At 38.7% G+C, this 21,967-nt stretch overlaps 1 protein-coding gene across 1 annotated transcript in view; it reads left to right on the top strand.

The window, feature by feature from the left end:
• SUSD4 (sushi domain containing 4) overlaps positions 1-21,967 on the top strand; it is a 72,493-nt gene that overhangs the window by 41,929 nt on the left and 8,597 nt on the right. The window contains exons 3-4 of the mRNA XM_017812773.1: positions 7,144-7,323; positions 10,662-10,850. Of these exons, the coding sequence (XP_017668262.1) occupies positions 7,144-7,323; positions 10,662-10,850 (369 nt within the window). The remainder of the gene's footprint in view (positions 1-7,143; positions 7,324-10,661; positions 10,851-21,967) is intronic.

Consider the following 21,967-nt stretch of genomic DNA (forward strand, 5'->3'; position numbering starts at 1 on the left):
CGAGAGACTGTGTGTGTGCATGCACACGTGTTGAAAGGGACATAAATGTGAAAAAAAAAAAGATAATACATGTCTCCTTTTAACTACTTTCAAATTAATGCAGAGAAAAAAAAACAACCTCCACTGTAAGTAAACTGTTTATAACTATTTATTAAAGCTGCCCACTTAACATTTCTTTCTGCAGTGTTTTACTAGAAAAATAAAATCCGTTTCCAATGCTACTGCTCCTGCTAATCAGGAATTTTAAACAATTGTGTTTTATAATGTGTGCATGAGTCAAGTAGAAAAATCAAATATGCATAGACAGCAGAAGTTTAAAGTCAGGGTAGAAGTTTACTCTGAGATAATTCAGACAATTATGGCATAAACCAATTGATTTTTATTGTATTCTATATTTGAAATTGCATTTGGTTTTAAATAATCAGGGCATTAAATTACTTTCTTCTTCTAAGATTTCGATAGAAGCAGGATTAATTTGAATTTCATAAGTGTAAATTTTGGCCAAGGTACAGGCAAGCAGCACAAATTATTTATTTCACCAAGTATATTGAAGATATAGCTTGTCCTTGTTGTTGATTTATTTTTGGTCAACAGAGCTATTAAAATCGACAGACACGAAAAGTGTTAGTTAAATCAAGTGTGTACATTTTAGTGTTGTGACTTCTCCACCAAAGTCATTAAGCATTGCCTCATTGTCTTCAAGGTTGAGCAAGATAAATTCTATTTCACCATTTAAAATCAGATAAATTTATGGACTTCATTCAAAAGTATTCAAAGACTTAAGTGGCTCATAAACACACTTAGTGCATAGGATCATGCATCACTCAGCGTGTATAAAAACTGCAAGTACTTATTTATGGTAGTGGGTGAGTATGAGAAGCCTGTACCAGGACAGGGGTGTGCAAAGGGATGTGCCCCAGCAGGATCAAGCAAGGCCTGGCAGGAGCACACTCAGGAGGTGCATGTGAAGGGAACAACCCGGAACAATGGCCTGTGTGCAAGTGGTGCATGAGATATTGCAGGGAGTAGCCAGAGGCAGTTGGTAACTAGTCCATGGGCTTTCAGGTAGCTGCCTGTTGGCAGGAGAGGTCTTGGTAAAATACGGTCACGTGTGAGGCCACAGGCTACAGGCCTGTGAGGGGCACAGTTGTGAGCTGTGCCGTGGTTCGCACTGAGAAGGCAGCTGATATCTGGAACATAAAGGCAAAGGGTGGCCAACAACACCTCATCACGTGGCCTCATGGGTCAGCTACAAAGAAACAACCTGATGCCTTTAAAATAACATATGTATGAAAATCATGCCCTCTCGTGTACAGACATTTTTCATAAATGACCTTGTCTTTCATCCCATGGTTATTTAAGAAAAAATACATGTAGAGTGGCAGCAGCGTCTGTCTAAACTGGCTATTCAAACTACCAGAAAAAGCTTTAATGCTTGGAAAATCTGTTTTCTTAACCACTTCAGGTAGCTTCTAGGAATTTTGATGTGCATCTTTGAAATGTTACCTGTATCATCCTCTGCAGTTGTTAAAATAAGCATTAATGTGTTTTATTAAATATTCAATATTCAGTGGAAATCTGTGGAGGAAGTTTCTGATCACAATGCCATCAAAAGCAACACTGTCACCAATGTCAGTATGTTCAACACTTGAGCCAGGTGTTTTCAAAAAAGAAAGAAATTGGAAGATGAGAATGTGATGGATGATGTGACAACAGTTGCTTAAGCGACAATAATTACTTTCCAGCACAGAACACTTAAAAAGAATTGCTACCCGATGCTCTGATCAAGCAAAGCACTTAAGCTTGAGCATAACTGTAATTATGTGATTAGTCTTGTTAAAATTCTGTGCTCAAAATTAGACCTATGCAAAAATGCTTTCTATTATTTGGACCAAAGAGTAGGACCGTGATTTAGGATTTAGTTAAGCAAATGCTTAAGTACTTTCCTGATTAACATTGTAATAATACTCAGGTATTATTAAAACAATCCTAGGCTTTGCAGAAGAAAAAAAAGAAATTAGATTACAGAATTAGTTCTTCTATCCAATGCACAGTAGAACCATTGATTCAGAAGAAATATTAACAAAGGCTCAGTGGCAGTCCATGAGACCTAAGCATTTGCTTAAGTGATTTTTAGAATGATCCTTTTGCATACTGGGAGCAGAATCGTGAGAGAGGGGCATGGTAGGGAGGTGGCCAGTGTAGGAACATGGCACATCTGGAGAACGGTTAAGAAAGAATAATAACAGAGTTTGTAATTCTCAGCTGTCTAATGACATACATAAAAGTCTACATTGCAGAAATTCTGTAATGATATATGGAAAGAAATTTGAAATTTCTGGCAACTCCTGGAGGAGGAAGAAGCTAATGTTGTACCATTCATCATTACCTATCACAAGGCGAAATAAACTTTATGCTGCGTTTACCCATTGACAGCGGGGGCTGACTGCTCTGTGTGCTGTGCTGTGCTCTACACGCCTCTCGTCCTGGGATATATAAGTGTCAGATGTTGCCACCTGAGCTTGCATGCTAAAAACACTCAATACTTTGGAGTTCATTTATTCTCAGGAGTTTAGATTCAACTAAGGATGATTTTATGTCTGTATGTTACGTATGTTTAATTGTCGTTATGTGTTTACCAGAACAATCTCTAATCACAAATGGATGCTATTTGCCAAAGGAAGTAAAGCAACCTGCTCCTGAGAATGTAATTGATTTTAGAACTAATACGTTTGCCTGGAGCTCTTCGCCCAATCAATTTGATTTTATAGGTCTGTCATTTCTCGTTAAGATGCAGGAGATTTTAAGTGTCAGTACGAGAATGAAGTTGCACGAATAGATGCCCAATAAATGCCCTGTCAAAAATCTGTGTGCTTTGAGTTACGTTCTCTTGTTGATCTACAGCATGTTGTGATTGTAACTTCCATCAATTCTAATATGGTTATGCACATAAATACCAAACCTCTAAGGTGGGAATTTTGTATTTACTGTTTAAGAGCAGTATGTCATGTTGTTCACACTTTAATCTCATCTTCTCCCACTGTGATAATGTGGCTGCTGAGACTGTTGCCCTACTTGGAACAAATGTTAGCTCTTTCCTATGAGATTGAATCTAAATTTATAGTCTACATGGAGATGACAACCAAGCAAAGAGCTGTACCCTTCTCTCCCTGTACTTCTTCAGGCAGATGCCTTTGAGATGTCCTCAGTGCCTCCTTCTCCCACTGACAGGGGAGATAAACCTGCGGTGAAAGTAGTGGACTAGTACATAGTCTGGCTACACCTTTCCTGTAGGACATTCATCCCTCATTTTTCTTTGCCTTTGTCCCTGGATCTGTGAGATGACTGAAATATTTTTATTTCCCCATCTCTTATCTGTCTTGCCAGCTGTTTGCTGGTTCTTAAACCTGGTTATGAGCACTCTATGTTTGTAACCAAGCTACAGAACAAAGGCCACAGGTCTTAGGTAAAGTCTCTCTGCACTATTGTAATACAAGCAAAGACAATGAAGGGAAAGTGTTATTTAATATGCACTAAACTGCTGTGTTTGCCATCCACAGAACTATCCTAATAAAATAGTACTATGGATTTAGCACTAGTAAAAAAGCAAGAGACAATATTGATCTTAAATGTTTACTTTTAAGAGCAAAGGGTCCAGATGAGCTGTCCGTGCATTAAACCCATTCTTCATGATGTTGCTTTTATCTCTCCTCCCTGTTTCTCTCTGTTCCAGCCTGTCAGTGATGTCACTAGATGTAGTCAAGGCTGATTTAGAGACCACAGTGAGATACATAGGAGCAGTGGACCTCTGTGTTTGAATTGACGTACAGACTAGTAAACAAAACAGTGCCAGAGCACGGACCAGGACACTGTTTTTCGATTGTGCACACTCTTACAGTGTTAGAAAAGTCCCTGATGTGGTTTTGGCCAACTTCCAGTAGTACTCCCCAAGCAAATCCTTCAAGCACCTTCTGTATTAGTATGGAGCAGGGACAATTTTTGGATGGTAAGGGCTCATGTGCAATAGACACAAGCCATCCCAAACCAGCTGGTACCTGTGGATGATGTGGCTATCTCCATGGTGTCTAGGTCATCCCTTCCTTCTGAGTAGCTGTTGTGGCCCAAGTGCTCCTGGGAGGAGGTAGGGTGGTCCTCCATCCCCATGGGCAGTTCTGAGAGATGATGCATGGTTTGCACATGAACGAACACACTATAACTATAGTGATTAACAAATTTTACTCGTCAGACCAATATTCCTGTGATGGGGGACACACTTAGTTTGCTACAGGTTAGAGCTCCTATTGTACAAAAGCTGCATCTTCCTGAAAGTTAGGTCAAGATGAGCCCTTGCACCTGGCAGGGTGTTGAGCCTGCTGGCTGTACCCCAGCTCTTTCTGCCCCTGCAAGATAAGAAATGTGTTCTTTTGGCTGACCCATTTTAGTACGCACATGGTAGATATAAGCAGATCATGTAAAACTGCCAGAAGAGTGTAAGTCATAGCCTTTGCTGTTCAATGCTGGCTAAAGACCATGTATTTCCTTAAATGGTTTAACAGCTTCCACGGATTTGCTGAAAAGTACTTAGAATAAAGTAGTTTATTTTCTAGGACAGGACATTTTAAAATTCAGTCACTTACTTTCAGCTTTTCCAAGCAGAATTGGTGCCAGCTAATCCAGTTGTTTGTGGAGAGGTAGCTACTGCAATTTATGCCTGACTAAGTGCTAAACAATATGAATTCAGCCAGTGGGAAAACATGTGCTTGCAAGGCATCAGGAATAAGAGCTGTAATACTGTGGTCCAATGGTCTGGCATTTAGCTGGGGCTTGTAATAAGCCTGTTATCAAAGTCAGACAGGATTTTGCAGGCAAAGGACAGTGCAGTGAGCAACTTATCGCTGTTCTTTGCCAACATCTAGACGATTGAAACGATTCGATCTGTACCTGTTACTTGGAATAATGGGGATGAAGTCACTACAATAGATCATAGTTATGGAATCAGTTTCCCCCACTTTGAAAGTGAAATCTTGTATTTTACTGCACCATGTGTATACATACCTCCTTTATTTGTATAGCAACAGAAAGCTGTTATGTCAAGAGAGTGAGCTGTTCATTGATGTTATCTTCTGGCATCTATCTCCGACCTCCTCCTGTATGGCTGCCAAGCAGGTTCTCCATCTATCTCATCTCATCCTCAAGGGTGCCCAGGACAGTCTCTTCATGGCAGTATTTAAGGCTTAGTGTAAGGCATTTCTTGTGGGGCATCATCTGCTGTCTCATCTGCTGATTAACTTGCTAGAGAGAGTGAGAGAAAAGTGTTTGGCCTTTGAAAGTGATGTCTGCACCCTTGTCAGTGTATTTTATAGCCTCCTGTTAGGGTACACATCCTCCCAGACTTGGGCCTTTATAAATGAATAAATTCTAGGAAAACTTCTTGCTGCAGTTTCTCAGCTTGCCTGGCAGGCTGCCAGCCCTTCCCATTACCAGCAGCAGGAGGCACCTGCAGCAGCTGCCAAGAAGCTGAAAGTAAAAAGAGAAATGGAAGAATTTTTAACTAATAATATGTCCAGGCCCAATACCGAAAGTTAGCTAAGTACAATGCATTTTAGAAAACATCCCTGTGATGGGAAGGCACAAAGGAAGGTATGTTTTAACTGGGAAAGCAATACTCTCCCACTTCATGTTAGTAAAATTTAGTGATGGAGTCTCAGAGTAATAGATCACCTTAGTTTGCCTAACTAAATATATACATTATGAAATACATTTGCTCTTTGTAGTTTGTGTGTGCCATGCTAAATAACAGTTTATCTTGCTTCTACTTGTGCTTCTACAGAAACAAACAAGCTGTCATTATAGCTTTACTTTGTGCATACTCAAAATTAATTGCTAAATAGAAATTTAGATTTGCCTATTCCTCTTTAGCAAGAATTACCCATGAAAGTGGCAGAAACTTTCTCTTTTATGCAAATCTCAAGGGACTTCTGAAACTCTTTTTTTCCCTGATAAATATTGCATTCCTAAAGGAAGATAATTGTCTCTCATGGTAGAAGTGTTGGGGGAAAACAGCTTAACACAGGCTTACAATATATTTACTGTCTTCCTTTTATTTTAAATACTTCTCGAGTTTTGGTGCCTGGAAACTTTTATCACCATCTCTGTCATGGATTGACTGCTGGCAGACAAACAAAAATTCTCTCCCAATATTTAGTCTTTTCGTCTCTTCTGTTTAATTTCACTTTGCATTTTTAATGAGGATGAACTTTGAGTCACCTGGTCTATTCCCTCATACCCTCTTGGCTTGTTTCTTAATTATTCAGTATTAGCAGAGGGATTTTTCCCCTGCCTCACCCTTCCGCTTTCCAAATCTTTCAGTGTTCTGGGTTTTATTCTGTATTTGGTGTCTTTAGCACTGGTATATACAGAGAGATATATGACTGTCTGATACATGTATCACAGACAGGAAATAGAGCCTGTGCCTGTATATCACTACAGGTTTGTAGTCCCTTGTTGAGAGTCTTCTACAAGCACTTGAGATCCTGATCAGGACCTTAAAAATCGTGTCCTCTGAAGGCATATGAATGCAAGCACATAAAACTATCTGATTTAAAACATAATCCATGAGATTAATGTGAAGACATTCTCATAAGGAACTCTGTGGAATGGAGCTGGATAAACCCTTGTAAATGTACCTGATTTTCATCTGTGTCTCTGCTAAAACGGCAGTCTTTCTGTGTTCCTTGTGCCATATCTGTATTTTATATTTTCTTTCATCCTGTCCTCAGTGCTGTCAAAGAGTCTGCCTTCACATGGGACCTTGGGATAGTCAGACACTGTGTTGTAATTTGCACTCATGATGAATGGAGGGCCAAAACTAAAAACAGTCTTCCTAAAAGCACCTAATTTTGTTTGTTTAAAAAAGGCTGGGGAAATGATCCATTATTATAGCACCTCAGCTTCTACTGCAGTGCTATAGACTTTGTAAATTGTGGTTGACGAGAGAAAGGGCATTTTTACCGAAATGCATGTGTTTTCAAAACAGTTTAAGCAGAGCAATTAAATTAAATGCTAATTTTTGTTTAAGAGCTTGATTACTGAATAGTTAGCCATGTTTTTTTAATTAAGTTACTATTTCTTTTTTTCATGAAGTCACAGATTGCCTTGTTCCTCATGTTGAAGATGCAGAGATTCATAACAAGACATACAGGACTGGCGATAAGTTAATAATCAGCTGTCATGAAGGATTCCAGATCCGTTACCCTGACTTAGACAACATGGTTTCCATATGTCAAGACGATGGAACATGGGATAACCTACCTTTATGTCAAGGTTTAGTACTCCAGCACGTCCTGTTTTATAGCTCATGCATCTTGTGATAGTTTGCCAATATTTTTTTCCTACAGTTGTAAGAATGTCAGTGATCTGATAAGCTCCACAGTGCAGTATTTGAATAATGCTGCTGCTAAGATTTTTTTTGATTTCTCTTCCCTGTTGCTCACTGCAGGAAAGAAGATGCCGCTTTCTGAACATACCCATACTTAAAATACTACTTTAAATATTGCTTTTTGTTTGTGAGTCTAAAATCTGACACAGATACATTGCATTAAAAAGAAAAAAAAATTGGGGTAATCAGTCAGAAGTTCAGCAAAAGATCTGATGGGCAACTGACATTTTTTCACTAATTAATTTGTGGAAAGATTTAAGCTTCTAACTGCAATTTATCTTTCTTTGCCTTGTGCAGAGGGCAGGGGTAGAGGAGAGAGGCTGGAACCTGTTCTTCTGTCAGAGTTTTCAGCAGAATTGTTGATTAGGTTCACAGTCCATTAAACCTGTAGGTATTGACTGAAAATTCAGGGTACGCACAGCAATGATTTTGGCCAGAAAAGCCATTAGCTATAGGACTAGTAATATCAGCAGCATGGGATCCCAGCCCAGCTTAGACTGTGAGAAGTGACTGGGGGTAAGCCAGCTTTAGCGAATGGAAATTCAATAACCCTAGACTCCTTTTACCTTCACATTTCTAATACACACGTGTTAGCACCACTGACTTGGTTTTAACCAGTTCACATCTTGATAACAAGCTTGGCCCACTGAACAGCATCCAGAGATTTTAACTGTCTCTGCTGAGCAGAAAACTGGGTTAATCCTAACTCTCCTCAAACCCATATGTCAGCTCCTAAAGCTAACAGTTCTCTGTAGGCACTTAATTACACTGTCCCATCAATTTGCAGAGCGAGAGCAGGCAGTCAGGGGAACTAGGACACTTCTCAGGAGTGACAGCACATCAGACTGTCCCCCAAGGTCCTGTCTTAGACTATGGCAGAAATTTAGGCATATTACCAGAATAGCTCAGTGTTTCAGATGCACACATTGAATAGTGCTAACATCAAAGGAGAATTTTCATGAAACTGTAGAAAAGTGGACACTGGTTTTGGGGTATCTTGTCAGCAGTGGAATCATGTGCGGCAGTATGAAGTGTACAGCCCATGTCTGAGAGTGGGTGCACCTCGCATCTAATTAAAGTAGATAAAGACTCTTAGGGTTAGGTGAGATGAATACTCAAAAGACTAATTCGCAGGTACTGTATTTGCCAAAGGTCCATGTGGAAACTTTGGGACAGACAGTATTAATTGCGTAAGCAGAAGATCCCCAAGTACCCCTTGGCTTGTTACTTTCTTCTTGTATCTATACCGTGAAACCCAATCAGCTCCTCCTACTCAATATGTGATATTAACTGCTTTTCAGAATAAAAGCAGTGCTAATAAAAGTTGAGAAATCAATTGCACAAAACCCAGCTGCTGTGATTACCAGACAGGCAGAGAATAGGCAGTTCAAGTATCTGAAATATTTTGCCAAATTCTTGCTGCAAAATTGTCCCCAGAATTTTTTTTTTGCTACGTCAAGCACTAATAAGATCAAAGCCACTTGTCTACTTGCACTAGGTAGCCTGTCAATTACATTTCTATGGCCCTTTGATTACAACAGGCAGGGGAGTCTTATGACACTAAGATGCCTTTTTTTTCTGCCTGAGCAGTGATAAAGGATTATAGACCGTATAAGAATCCAACCTCTATTTTTGCAATGAGATAATAAAATTAATTACTGATCTGGAATGATGTGAATTACTTGGCAAAAAAGAAGCCAAAATCAAGTTTTCAAGCAGCTTGAGTTGTTTGGAGACCTAGGAATTTTCACAAATTCTTGGCTGTCATACAAATTCAAGTAAATCTCTGCCCTGCATTACAAGGAACATAATGAGCATTAAAATTCTGATCCAGCAGGACAAAATTTTCCCTGATACAGTTCAGAGGAGAGTAAGCTTGGTCTTGCTCAGGCAGTCTGTGCTCTTTCTGTCCCAGTGGAGGCTCCTTATGTCATCCTGCTCAGTGGACTGCTCAGATTGCAGGAATTAGTGTGTTATGTGTGGGGCATACCTGATCAGGGTATGAGCAGCAGCCCGTAGATAGGACACTTGAAGCTTTATTTGAGTAGTGACATAACCAGCCAGTAAAAAAGCAATCAAAACCTTTGCTCTGGTAGTAAAGCATGCTGCAAAAAGCTTTCAAGCTTTTTGCATTGTTTTCTTTTGGTTTCTTCTCTCTCCCTCAAAAGACCACTGAAAGGAAATGACTGCTTGAAATGCTGTTAAGACTTTCTCAGTTCTCAGACTGATTTTATTTCCCCCCTCAGACTTAAAATGAAGGGTGTCCTATGAACATCCTTCACAAAGTCCTAGTAGTGGCAAGAGACCTATTTATGGATTGCCGTAATGCAGCTTCCATTAGTCACATAACTTTAAAATACTATTTTTCATTCCCTGATTACTAGTCATCTTTTCTCCACATTATTGCAAATTAAAAAATCAACAGTATTATGTATTACCCAGAGGGTCATTTCTAAGGCCACTAAAAAGGCGTGCCATCTATTAAATTCACTGCTCTCTCTTGCCCCAAATATGGCTGGTGATCATTTAACCATCACTGCTCAGTAGCATCCATGATACAAATCCCTCAGAAGTAATTCCAGAAGTAGAACTGGAATGTAGTCTCCGATTCTGACTACATTTACCATTTCTGGTGATAACAGGTACCTTAATTTTTTGATAACCTTATCTGAGACCTTGTTCAGTGTTTATCATGGGACTGCTCCTAGGAAGTCATATTCCTTTAGGCTTTCTCAAACTGGAATTTCAAAATCATTAATTCTGCTTGCAAATCTTTTACAGTTTCATGTGCACTTTGTCACAGGAGCAGTTTTAATGTTTAAGACGGTTTACATGTCTGTCACTCTTAAGAGGAGGAATAAAACTCATGGTTTATATAAATGACAATCTTTATTTATTAAAGATCCTACCTCAGAAAGAAATTGCCATCTGCAAAACCGGTGGATGTTTGTTAAACAAAATACTGTCAGTTTCAGTAAACCTTTCCTGGATTTTCCTGGAAGTGAATCCCACGCTGGCAGAGTGTGTGGGCTAAACAATAAAAGGGTTTGAAACAGGATAATGAGGCATATGTATCTGAGGGAGATCATGCAGACATGCCATTCAGAGTGGAGAAGATGAAAAATATCACACTCCTTGATTTAGAAATTGTAACTGAGATGTGTGAAGATGACTGAGATAAGCACTTCATAATAAAAGAAACCTCCCTCTTCTTAATTTGCAGGTTGCCTGAGGCCATTGGTTCTTCCTCATAGTTACATTAACATATCTGAGTTCGAGGCCTCCTTCCCTGTAGGAACAGTGGTGTATTACCAGTGCTTTCCTGGATATAAACTAGAAGGGACAGAGATCCTTGAGTGCATGTATAACCTTATCTGGTCAGATAGCCCACCTAGGTGCCTTGATGTGGAAGGTAAATGTCTTCTTGTTTGTTTATGTTTCAATTTTGCAAAACCTGCATGCTCTATATGATTTTAACTCAGGGCTCTAACCACAGTTCCACAATATGTGATGTTCCCACTGGCTGTGCAGAGCCTATCTGGTTTTCGTTGCGCGCAGCCTTCCTGTGGTTCACGGCACCATCAGCTCTTGGTGTTCCCTAAGAAATGCTTGTTCTCTCAGAGTCCAAAGTGCAAGAGGGAAAGCTCCTAATGATGATTGCTTTGCCCTTAAAATGTAAATTCTTTGCTGCCTTTCTAATCAAAGTACTGAAGAAGCTAGGGAATTCACATTCCTGTGCAGATGGTCAGAGTTCCTGTACATATGGATATATTTCCATGATAAACTGAAAAATACTCCATAGATACTCTTAGTTTGGGCTGTGCCAACTGCAAACATTATTCAGTGCTACACGATGCTGCACACTTCAACATTTGTTGTCTCTCATAGTAGTTAACCTTAAAGAAGGATTGGCAACTAAAATGACTGAGCTAATTTATTGATTAGGAACATAAAAACCATTCAGTGTGAAACAGAGGTAAATTGTACCAAGCCAAATGGAATAATCTGTGACTAAACCTGCAGTGCTGGAATGGAGGATATTGTAGTGTGTTTATATTTGCATCCCATACATTTAGAACAGAGATACCGAATCGATTGCTCTATACATTGTCAAAACTGCGTGAACTACCCTCCTCCATCTTCATATCACGTCTTGAATGAAACATCCTAGGGAGTCATCAGAATCCAAATACATCCTTTGCATTTCATTCCTGTTAAAGGACTACGTTTTTGTTCTATTTCAAGCCTGTAGGAGGCTATCTATATGTAGAATTTAGCTAAAAGCAATTATAGGATTTCATATGTGATGCTTATGTCACTGAACTAAATGCTAAGCATTCTGGAAGTGCAAAAATTTGCCAAAAGCTGCAACAAAGTGATACACTGCACAAAAATAATTAAATGATCCTTATTTTTAACTTACAATTCAAGTTCCAAAATACAAAAATGCCTTTGCAATTTTGGAATGACAAAACAAGATGGGTTTTTCTATTTATTTAACACACCATAAAAGATTAATCCGCAATCAGCTCTATGTAAGATTTTTTTTGGAAGGCTTGTCTGTTGTTGTTTATAGCGTGGAAAATACATTAAAAAATCAGAAGGGCCCTGTTAGGCTTAATCCAAACAATAAAACTGATTTGATAAAAATGGCAGTTCTTGAGTTAGGAAGGTAAGAGTATTAAAATACAGAAACTCAAGTGTTATGAAGCAGAAAAAGTTCTGTCTTACCCTCACTTAATACAGGTGAGCATTCCACCTCCTACCAAAATACCAAAGAAAACTCATGTCCTCACTGTTAATTGCTTGTATTATGAAGTCATGAGAGAATCTTTTTCTTGATAATTAAAAACATGAGATAAGAACTGCTACCCTAACAAGTTTACATTTTAAATAACATGTCAAAAGTCATCATTCCCACTCAACTGTGATGATCTGTGATTGAGGGATCGGTGTGTGCCAGACGCTGGGCCAAGGCCATCTAGGATGCCTCCTGAGTTTTGCTTTTGGTTCAGCCTCCCTTTTAATCACTTTCTTATGGCTGTCTTTAAATGTCAAAACTTTCCATGGTGATTCCTTGTTGGCATCCCATCAGTGCGTGTGTTGAGTGAACCACAGGAGACCAAAGTCTAGAGCATAATACTTGCAAGAGCTGGTTCTGCTCAGCTTTGGTGCAGAATAGAAAGCAGCATCACTGAAAGGTCACTCCTGACAACTCCCTTTGTGAACTCTTCTGTAGGGCTGCTTCAGAAGGTATGTAGCGAATTTCAAAATTAAATCCAGAGAGGGTAAATCAACTTGAGATGTTTTTTCAAGTGATTTATGAAAGGAGTGCTAGTCTCCAGGAATCTTGTTACAGTCCACTACTCTTAATTAGTGGACCAAACTCCTTTCCTGCATATTTTTTATTCTGCACCTTGCATTCCAATGTCAAGCTCATTTTTCAGCATTCCTTTTATGTGTGCAGTGTAATCTCACCAAGCAGTATTTTTCACAGAGGAAATCTGCAAATAACAAATTAATTCCATTTATTTCTTTCCATGTTCAATTAAAAATGTATTGTAATGACATTTCCTGCTCAGTATTTTAATATGGTAATGATTAAAAGCAAATGACTGTTAGGAAGCTATTGCTAACCATTTTAGAACTTTTATTCTCCTATAAGCAATGCTGCTTACAGCTTTCTCATTCAGATATATGTTCTTCTTGAAGTCTCTACAGAACGGATTTCTTAAATTTGTGTGTAGTAACAAAAAATACTATATGTCAATCTTGTGAATTTTTCCCTCTTCGTTAGACCACATAAATTCTGAATGAAGGGTTTGTAGCTCCATTTGAATGAACGATTACACCAGGGACCACTCAGCTCCTATCATACAGCAGGCTCTCTAATGCTTTCCAGTCTTATCCTCGATATTGCCAAGCACGGATCTTCCACCAGCTCCGTGGTGAGAGAAGAAGGGAAGAAGATTTTTTTTTTTCTGATCAATAAAATCAGTGTTGCTTCAGTCACAGCAGTGCATAGACACTGTGTCACCCGGTACTGAAGTGCAGCCAACAGTGCAGAGCTGTGCACTGGCTGCTCAGAAACAGCTGTTTGCATCCAACCAGGGCGGTGGTTATGGCTCAGGCAAATAAGGATGCCTTCGGCTCACATTGCCAAGTATTTGCTGGTACCTTTAAATGCTTGTACCTTTGCCAAATTTAAAACATTTGGATTGGTTTTCGAGTGTCTGCCAGAAGCAGAGTCGTTTGGGAGACTTCAGTTGAAATGGTTCAGCTGTATCAGAGAATGATGGTAAAGGAAACGGTGCTGTTTTACCAGAGCAAGAAAATTTTGCAGTCATTTAGAGGATAAGATGAAGCATCTTAACACTGAATTTTCTTCTTCTTTAACTTCCTTAATTTCCTCTCTTTCTAGTGGAATTCCATAATTATGCATAAACTTTTTAAACTTTCTTTTGTACTGAAACTCAGTAGATGCTTCCAAGAATTATAAAAATCAAAGAAAAATAGTTTTGGGTTTTTCTTTATATGATTTTTAAATTACCAATTTGGGGCTAATCATCCATCTGGAGAAATTGATGTAAGTTAATTATTGCCTTCTGTAAAATCTGATATGCAAAACATGGGTGCAAAATTAATGGAATTGAAGAATACCACATGGGGTATAAACATGAATTGTAAAATAAATCAAATGGCTTACAAAAACATTGGAGGAGAGCAAACACTTGAAAACATACTTGCATGGAACTTGGTCAAATGAAAAAAGGAAGTGTTTTTAATATGATACTTTAAAGTGCATAAAGATATTACTTGGGATTTGGAGAAATTAAAAAACCAACAACAACAAAAAAAAAGAAACAAAACAACCCTTGGCCGTGAGTACTTTGGGAACATGATCTGCATATGATTACACACTTTGCCATCTGGACTCTGTATTTTAATTTTTCATGCCCTTTGGAAGGCTTCCAAGAAGATGTAAAGAATATTTCTTATAAAAAACTGGGTGGGAAGCAGGCAAAGAGAAGAAAGGTTGGAAGAATTTGATTATAATGCTAGAAAATAAAGAAGTTGTATGGATAGTGTCATTGGGAATTCCCTGCTTTGTATTTAAGAGTAAAAGGGAAAACAGGTTGATTCAATTTGCAAACAATGGACATGATCCTGTTATCTGGAATGTCTTGTTTCAGCATCATCCCAGCTGAGCAGATAAGCCAGTCCTGCAGGAAATCAAATATATTGCAATATCAAAACTTCTTTCTGCGTGCTGGGACCAACAGATTCTCTAGCTGAGGTTAAACTTGAAAGAATGTAAAATAGAAAATATTTCAAATTTTTGTAGGTAGATTCAAAATTAAAATGAAACAAACCTGAGGAATAGACATCAAAGGGGAGAACCAATGAATAGAAGAGAGGAAAAATAGAGAAGAAAACTGAAGGCATTGCAGAAGTCTAGAATATAAAATTTCTGGAAAATAAAATGCCCTCATTGTGAGGGGAGATGAAAAGATACAATGCTAAGCAACCACAAATTACAGAAAGGATCCTGAAAATTATAGAAACTATGGAAGAAAGATAGGAGAAGGAAGGTATTAAGAAGATTTCACAACAAAGCCAGAAAAAGGTCAAGGGAACCCACAACCCTTCTACCTGGAGCACCAGGAAATTTCTGGAGAATAAAAGGGGGTTAGTCATGTGAAAATGAAAAAACAACAAAGTATGCTGCAAATAAAATAAATGTTCTGGAAAAACAGGTAAGAATACAGAACAATTAAAATTTTACTTCTCATAAACTTGTGGACAGACATTCATAGAGAGGGGCTGAAAATTCTGACTTAGAACCTAGAAAGTAAAGAGCATGAAAGAGGAGGGTGATATTGCCAATGAAATGCTGTAGCCCCTTAATAGTTCAAAACAAAGTAGCTGAAACTTTGTAACCAATTATACGCAGGACAGTTTGAAGGAAAGCTTCAAAAATCTTCATTCTGACAGTTGCTAATGCCATAAAGAGTGATTGACACCGAGCTATATGTTTGATAAACTAGGCCCCTAAATTCTTTTAAATTCTTGATGGAACATAAAGCTACACACTGAGGGAAAAAGACAGAAGTCATCCTGTAATCAGTTATGTTCAGGAGACAGAATAAAGTAAGCAATCCTAAGCTTGTGATATTGTACAGTGGTACAAATGAATTTCTCTCTGTGTTTCTTTGTTGACATTGAGAAGGCTTTAGATAAAGTCTGACATGACAGACTGATGTGTATCCTCAGGGAAGATAATGTTGATGCAGCAGATCTCCAGCAGATAAAAGTCCTGTAAAGGGAGCAGAGGGCAGCAATACAAGTAAGTTATGAAACACTATGGTATTAAGAAATTAAGTGAGGTAGATACCAGGATTCTGTTTTATGTTTACACATACTTAGCTTGAAAGGCAGGAGGAAGAATAAGTTAAATATTGCTCAAGTGCCAAAGAGGTCATCCATGTTAACTGAGTTAATGTTAACATGGGATGTATTGATAGCCTTGTTTTTAATAGCTCTGACTACAGTGGTGTTTCGGAATGTATTCACTGCCTACAGCAATACTTGTTGCAGCTCAGGAACTACAACCAGCAGTAAATGCTCAAACAGCAGCAGACAACAATATGTCTAAGCACCTTTACCAGGGCAGCACCTTTATGTCAGTGACACCTTTAGCCTGATGCCCAAAGGATAAAACAGTCTGATAGTGTTGCACCCTGGGGGTGCTTAAGTCATAGAAAGCAAGTGTGATAAAGTTTAAGAAGATAGTTTTCTTTAGAAAAAATTCAGTAATTCTTCATGTTTCTGCACTGTAGACAGTTAATTCATTTGTCACCCAGGAGTGCAGAAATTATATGTATCCAACCACCCCTGTATGAGTATGGAAGCTGGGCACTTTAACTTGGAATATCTGGATTTTTGTGCTGTTGGAAAAGGCTGCACTTTATCTGTACACTTTTACTGACAGTTAAAGAGGTGTGGAAAAGAATTAAATTCAGAAGGAACACAGAGACAAGAAATAATAGACAGAGAAATCATGTTCTTCTGTGGACTTACTGCTTAGTAAATATCCAATCTCTTAACTCCAGCAGGTGTATTGCAAAGTGAAACACAAAGAAAAACAGACCACAATTTGAGACTGAATGAATACACAACAAAGTGGGCTTTTTGCAGCTCTTGTAATGAGGGATAGGGGGTTTAGAGAACAGTCTCCAAGCTGAAGACATTGTCTGAAGATAAATAGCATTATATTTCTAAGTGACTGCTCCTTTTTTGCATTGCAGAAATCTTCTTTGATCTTGGCAGGGATTGAAATAGATGCCTTCTTCACTGTTCATAGTTTTTCAAGAAAGCAACAGAACAACATCTTGTCATCTGTTTCTTTTATGTCTTCTGTTTGTGCTTGATGCACAGGACTGTCATAGTAAATCATTGTTTTACACCTGCTCTATCACCTCTTACCTTTCAGAAACTCCTTAGCATTTCCAGAATCAGCCAGACATCCCAACTTCTTTATGGAACCATAATTTCTGCCCTGAAGTTCCACATTAGCTGCCAGATGTGTGTAGTGTTTTCTCCATGGTGCTTTAAATATGCGGCAGATTACAGGGGGGGAAAGCATACAAAATTTCTCTCCGAGGGCTGTTTTATAATATTGATCTTTACCTGTACCTGGTAAGACTCCTTGGAAGGGAAAAGAACACTACATTGTCTACCTTGAAATGAGGTATATCTGTGCTTTATGGACGCGGTCATTAAATTTGGCAATCACAGAACATCTTCCACAAATGGAGGGAACTGTAGCTGTCGACTCTGTGCATTAGAAAGTCTACTCGCTGTGTAGGTTTGTTCTTTCCAGAGATAAAACCCAATATTTAAAGGGTGGCAGTTTCACCAATCAGTGTAGGCAGGCACTTGAGAACTAAACATAAATCAAAGAAACTGATACTTTTCCATGTCTTCCTAATCTTGTAAGCTGGTTTATGAACTTGCAGTGCTAAAATCACCTGCTGGGAATGGGGCCTTGTGCTTTTCCTCATTCCAGGTGGTACAGCTTGATTTCATCAGCTTTCAGCTAAGCCCTGGAATACAAGCTTGCCTATTGCAGCATTCCTTCTCTCCATCAAGCTTGAGGGATTCTTGCTTTATAAACAAAGAAAAAAAAGCTATTCAAAGAAGAGGGATTATAGTAACATAAAAGCACTGATATGCCCAGCTCACAGTGAGTACTTGCTTCTTTGGATATCCCTGACAGATACCTTTATCTGTCTGGTTTTCTTAGCCAGCTTCCTGACAGTTCGTTTGTTCTCTCTCCTCCATCTCCATTCTACTTCTAAGCACTTTGACCTTTTCCAGACCTGAGGTTATCCTGTGATGTCTGTCAAACACTCAAGCCTTGACTTATTTTGAAGTTCTCTAATTTCTTCCTGCAAAATGTCTGTGTTGTCCCCAGCATCTGCTTCTCAAAGTCCTTAAAAGACCATTACTGATCATTAAGTCAACCACTCATGAGAAAACAAAGAAACAAAACTAGAAGCAAGTGATGAAGAAAGCTAAAACGATCTGCTATAAATGAGACCACAGTGCTCCAAGCACTCATAGGTTAATGATGAGTATAAATATTTCTGGAATTAAAATTATGGGCCTATTGCTAAAAGAAGTCCTAGCTCTCTAACTGCAAACCTGTCATCAATTTTTTGTAGTTTAAATGAAACTGGCACTGTTTAACTTCTAATTTATAAGAAAAAGATCACTTGGGGTGTGTTTCATCCCATATCTCTTGTGAAATCCATTTGAAACTAAATACTTTCCCACTGATATCAATGTTTCACAGTTTACAGTGCTGGGAATGGCAGATTTATTGAGGATGAGTGTGAATTTGGCGTGATGCTCCAGTAGGAGCTCAGCTGACTGGAGCGGCAAAATGTGCTCTGTAATTTGCAACTCCAGTAACAAGGAAGTTCTGTGTACAATAAGTGATTGCAAATCACCTTCTGTTTCCATTTAGGAATCAGCTAATGTTAAATTATTATTAAAGTATGTTTGAAACTACTTTTATACTGTTTCATTTAGGCTCATACAGCTGGTTTCAATGATAGCAATTCTCAGCAAGATGGTGTTTGTCAAAGCTAGACCAGAGAAGCAGTTTTTCATTAAAAACTTAATTATTCAATTCATTTCGCACTTCGTAGAAGGTGAGAAGTTCTCACTGTGTGCACATTGAAAGGCTGACCTCACTACTGTAGGTGGTACAGAATTACCCAGGAATGACTGTCGAGGGGAACATCAAGCAGCCTGGAAACCTGGGGTATGTTCCTGGCTGCCGGAACATCGACTTGCTGAATGGTCAAAAAGAAATTGCTTACGTGTCAGGTGTCTTTTCAGAAGAAAATGTGTAAGTGGCATTGTGAAGGTTAAGTAATTGAGAAAGACTGAGATTGAAAAGAATTTGGATAATATTGGCTAAGAATACAATATTTTTAATAATTTTTGCTGTAGGCTTTCAAGAAATAAATTTGCTGACAACTTCAGAGTTCAAAGTAAGCATCTTCTATCTTCATTGCTTTAAGTCATGACTACTGTCAGGCTTAGTAGGAGTTACTTTATATATGAGTGCTCACTTAGTTGTTTCCACTAAACTTTCTGTTCTGTCATTACTCTTGGTGCTGTTGTTTTGCTATGGGAATGAATAATCAGAAAAGTTCCTCAAAGCATGTCTCCACTTTCAAAACACAAATTCAGTGGCCTCCAACTTTGTTCCAGTACAGCTATAAGATGCATGAAGTCTCCCTTCACAGTGCTGGCAGCATTTGTTATAGGAATGTATCGTTAGGATATTGTTAAGATGATGTTCATGATAAATGAAAAGATTACTCTGGTAATGCTTCCTGTTCTGCTTACTTTCCCAAAGAGTACCATTAAAAATAAAGTCTCATTAAGCAGCTGTTCTAGAATGAGATGTTTTGACAGGACTTATTTTAAAGCAGCTGGATTTGCTACTTCCTTTTACAAACCTCTAAATTTCTTCTTCAAACTTTCACTTGGATATGAGCAGTTGAGTCCAATAGTTTTTCTTCCATCCTACTTATAATACTGGGCAATTTAATGGGAATTTTTTTCAATTTTAGAATTAAAATATTTTTCATTTTCTACATTTGTATAAATTGAAGTCTAAGTATAGAATAGAAAAAATCTTTTTTTTTTAATATTCAAAGTGCAGAAGTAATTTTCTTTGCTTCCTCTTCTTCCTGTTGGCCATCCACTCTCCATTCCCCCATGCAGTTCCCTATTTGATATTGCTCTAGAAATACCAATTTGTCTCTACCAATTTTTGTATTGAGATCTTTTTGCCTAATAAATCAGTAAATTCTCTAAACAGCACAGTGTCTTTTGGGTTTAAAAATCCACAACTAACAACTACTCTGTTTTTGAACACCACTGATTTAATTCCTTTTTCGTTTGTTGTTTTTTACAAACTCATAACTATTAAGAAACATTTTCTTTTGTGAAAGAGGCTGACACTTGTGTTCCACCAACTGAACATAACAGAAAGGTGTTATATTCCCCTCCTTACAGACTGCCTTATAATGTGGTGTTATCTGTATGTGAGAGGACAAAGAGCTTGAAACTGGGGCTCTGTACTGTGCTGTGCAGGTGTGATTCATGTGCTGATAATACCTGTGGAAATGGCCAGGTCTGTCAGGTGAACTGGACAGGAATTCTTGAGGTATATGAGAGAGTGGCTTCTCAGTTGATTATTTATTTTATTCTGAAGGTCTAAAGGGCAATGACACTGAAGTAACCAGGGAACCAAGTTTTATTTGTACAGTATTCATAAAAAAACAGGAAAAGAAAGAAACATAATCTTCATCTTCTGTGTTCCTATAAAAAGAAAAAAAAAAGAATTTTCAGATCCTATGCAAGCATGTGTTTGTAAGAAGGCAGGATATGGAAAAAGATCCTTCCTTAGGCCTCAGAAGCTAACCAGTAAAGCTTCAGGTGGGGACTAGGCCACCCTGGATGGGAAGGGTCAGACCTGCTGGGATATATACAGCTGTGGTCTCATGGAGTAAATGACAGCTTGAATTAAACATTAGTTGGAATGCAGTAGCCAGATGACAGTGGCCAGATTTCTGGTGATAATTAGTGTCCAGATATGTACAAGAACGACAAATGAGGCTCAGGAGAAGCTCTTGTTCTCTTCCAGTTTGTGAGCAAACCAGACAGTGTGTCTCACTCTCAGATTACTATCTGAGCAAGATATACCAGCGTTTTCCCCACACACTGACAGGAACTGGCAGGGTTTTATCTGTGTCTTTCTCATCAGGAAGTTTCATCTTAATCTATTCTCACTCTTTGCATAATTAGCAGACATTCACGATGTGATTGGAAGAAGTGTTATTTTTTATTAGGTGCAAGTATCTCTAGTCCTGTCCATCTCTGTGTCAAACAGAACTAGCTGGCCTTGCACTAGGGTTTTCTGCTAACCCAGATAACCAAGCAACTAATGTTCTACATGAAAGGTGAATTAGTAGCTTGAGGAAAAAAAACATAGTACACAAAAAAATCAAACGTGGAAAATAAGCTTCTTGCTTATTCCTACTCCTTTTGTTTGTGAGTAAGTGACCTGTATTTCAAGACATTTTTGCTTTTATTTTTTGGCTCACATACAAAAGCTGGGCAAAACCTGAATAATTTACCACTCATCTACTTTGACCAAAGATTAAACCCACTCACTCGCCACTGAACTGATTGACTAGAAAAAACGGTTTTGAGCACTCTGAATGTCTGTAACTCCACTGTGGTCTCTCCCCCAGGGGCTTTTAAAAGTCATGTGATGTCTTTATTCTGTGCCATCGATGTGCTAATGCCAAAAAATCTTCCCTCCCTCCTACGGTTTCAGCGTCAACATTTCAGAATTACTATAGCATCCTCTGTGCAGAGTTTAAAAAGCTTCTTGACCATAGTGGGGAGGAAAAATTACTGGGCCCATTTATTTCTCCAGTGCCTTGGCAGTAAGCACCCACAGCCTGTGCCACCCTCACTGTACCCTCAGTCCAAGGGATGCGGCTCTTGCCCTGCGGAGACTGTGATGGAGGGGACATGCCATGGGGCAGACCAGCCTCTGCCTTTGCCCCAAGCCAGTATGCCACACTGTTTGTAAAGCAAGGCTCAACTTCCCAGGTTTTAAGCTCTTCCTGATGGTTCTAATCCATCATTAAAATCAGAGCAGAAAGCCCACAGAGGATCTCAGAGGAGAGCCCTCAGCTCTAGCAGCTCCTAAGAGCAGGCAGGGAAGTCCACCAAATCAAATCAGGAATTCTTCCCTTCAACTTACTCGAGTAACAGGACTTTTGAGCATCTAGCAAGGGATCTCTTTGCCATATAAACACAATTGCTCTTTCTTTTTGATGAACGATTCAACTTTTCAGCTGAGACTGCTGAGCTTGTTGTAAAAGTTCTTGTAAATCCCCTTACAGTCTGTGGCCAATTACTCTACAACGA

The sequence above is a fragment of the Lepidothrix coronata genome, unplaced genomic scaffold (assembly GCF_001604755.1).
Source record: "Lepidothrix coronata isolate B3197 unplaced genomic scaffold, Lepidothrix_coronata-1.0 Scaffold38, whole genome shotgun sequence".
In the NCBI taxonomy this organism is placed as follows: domain Eukaryota; kingdom Metazoa; phylum Chordata; class Aves; order Passeriformes; family Pipridae; genus Lepidothrix; species Lepidothrix coronata.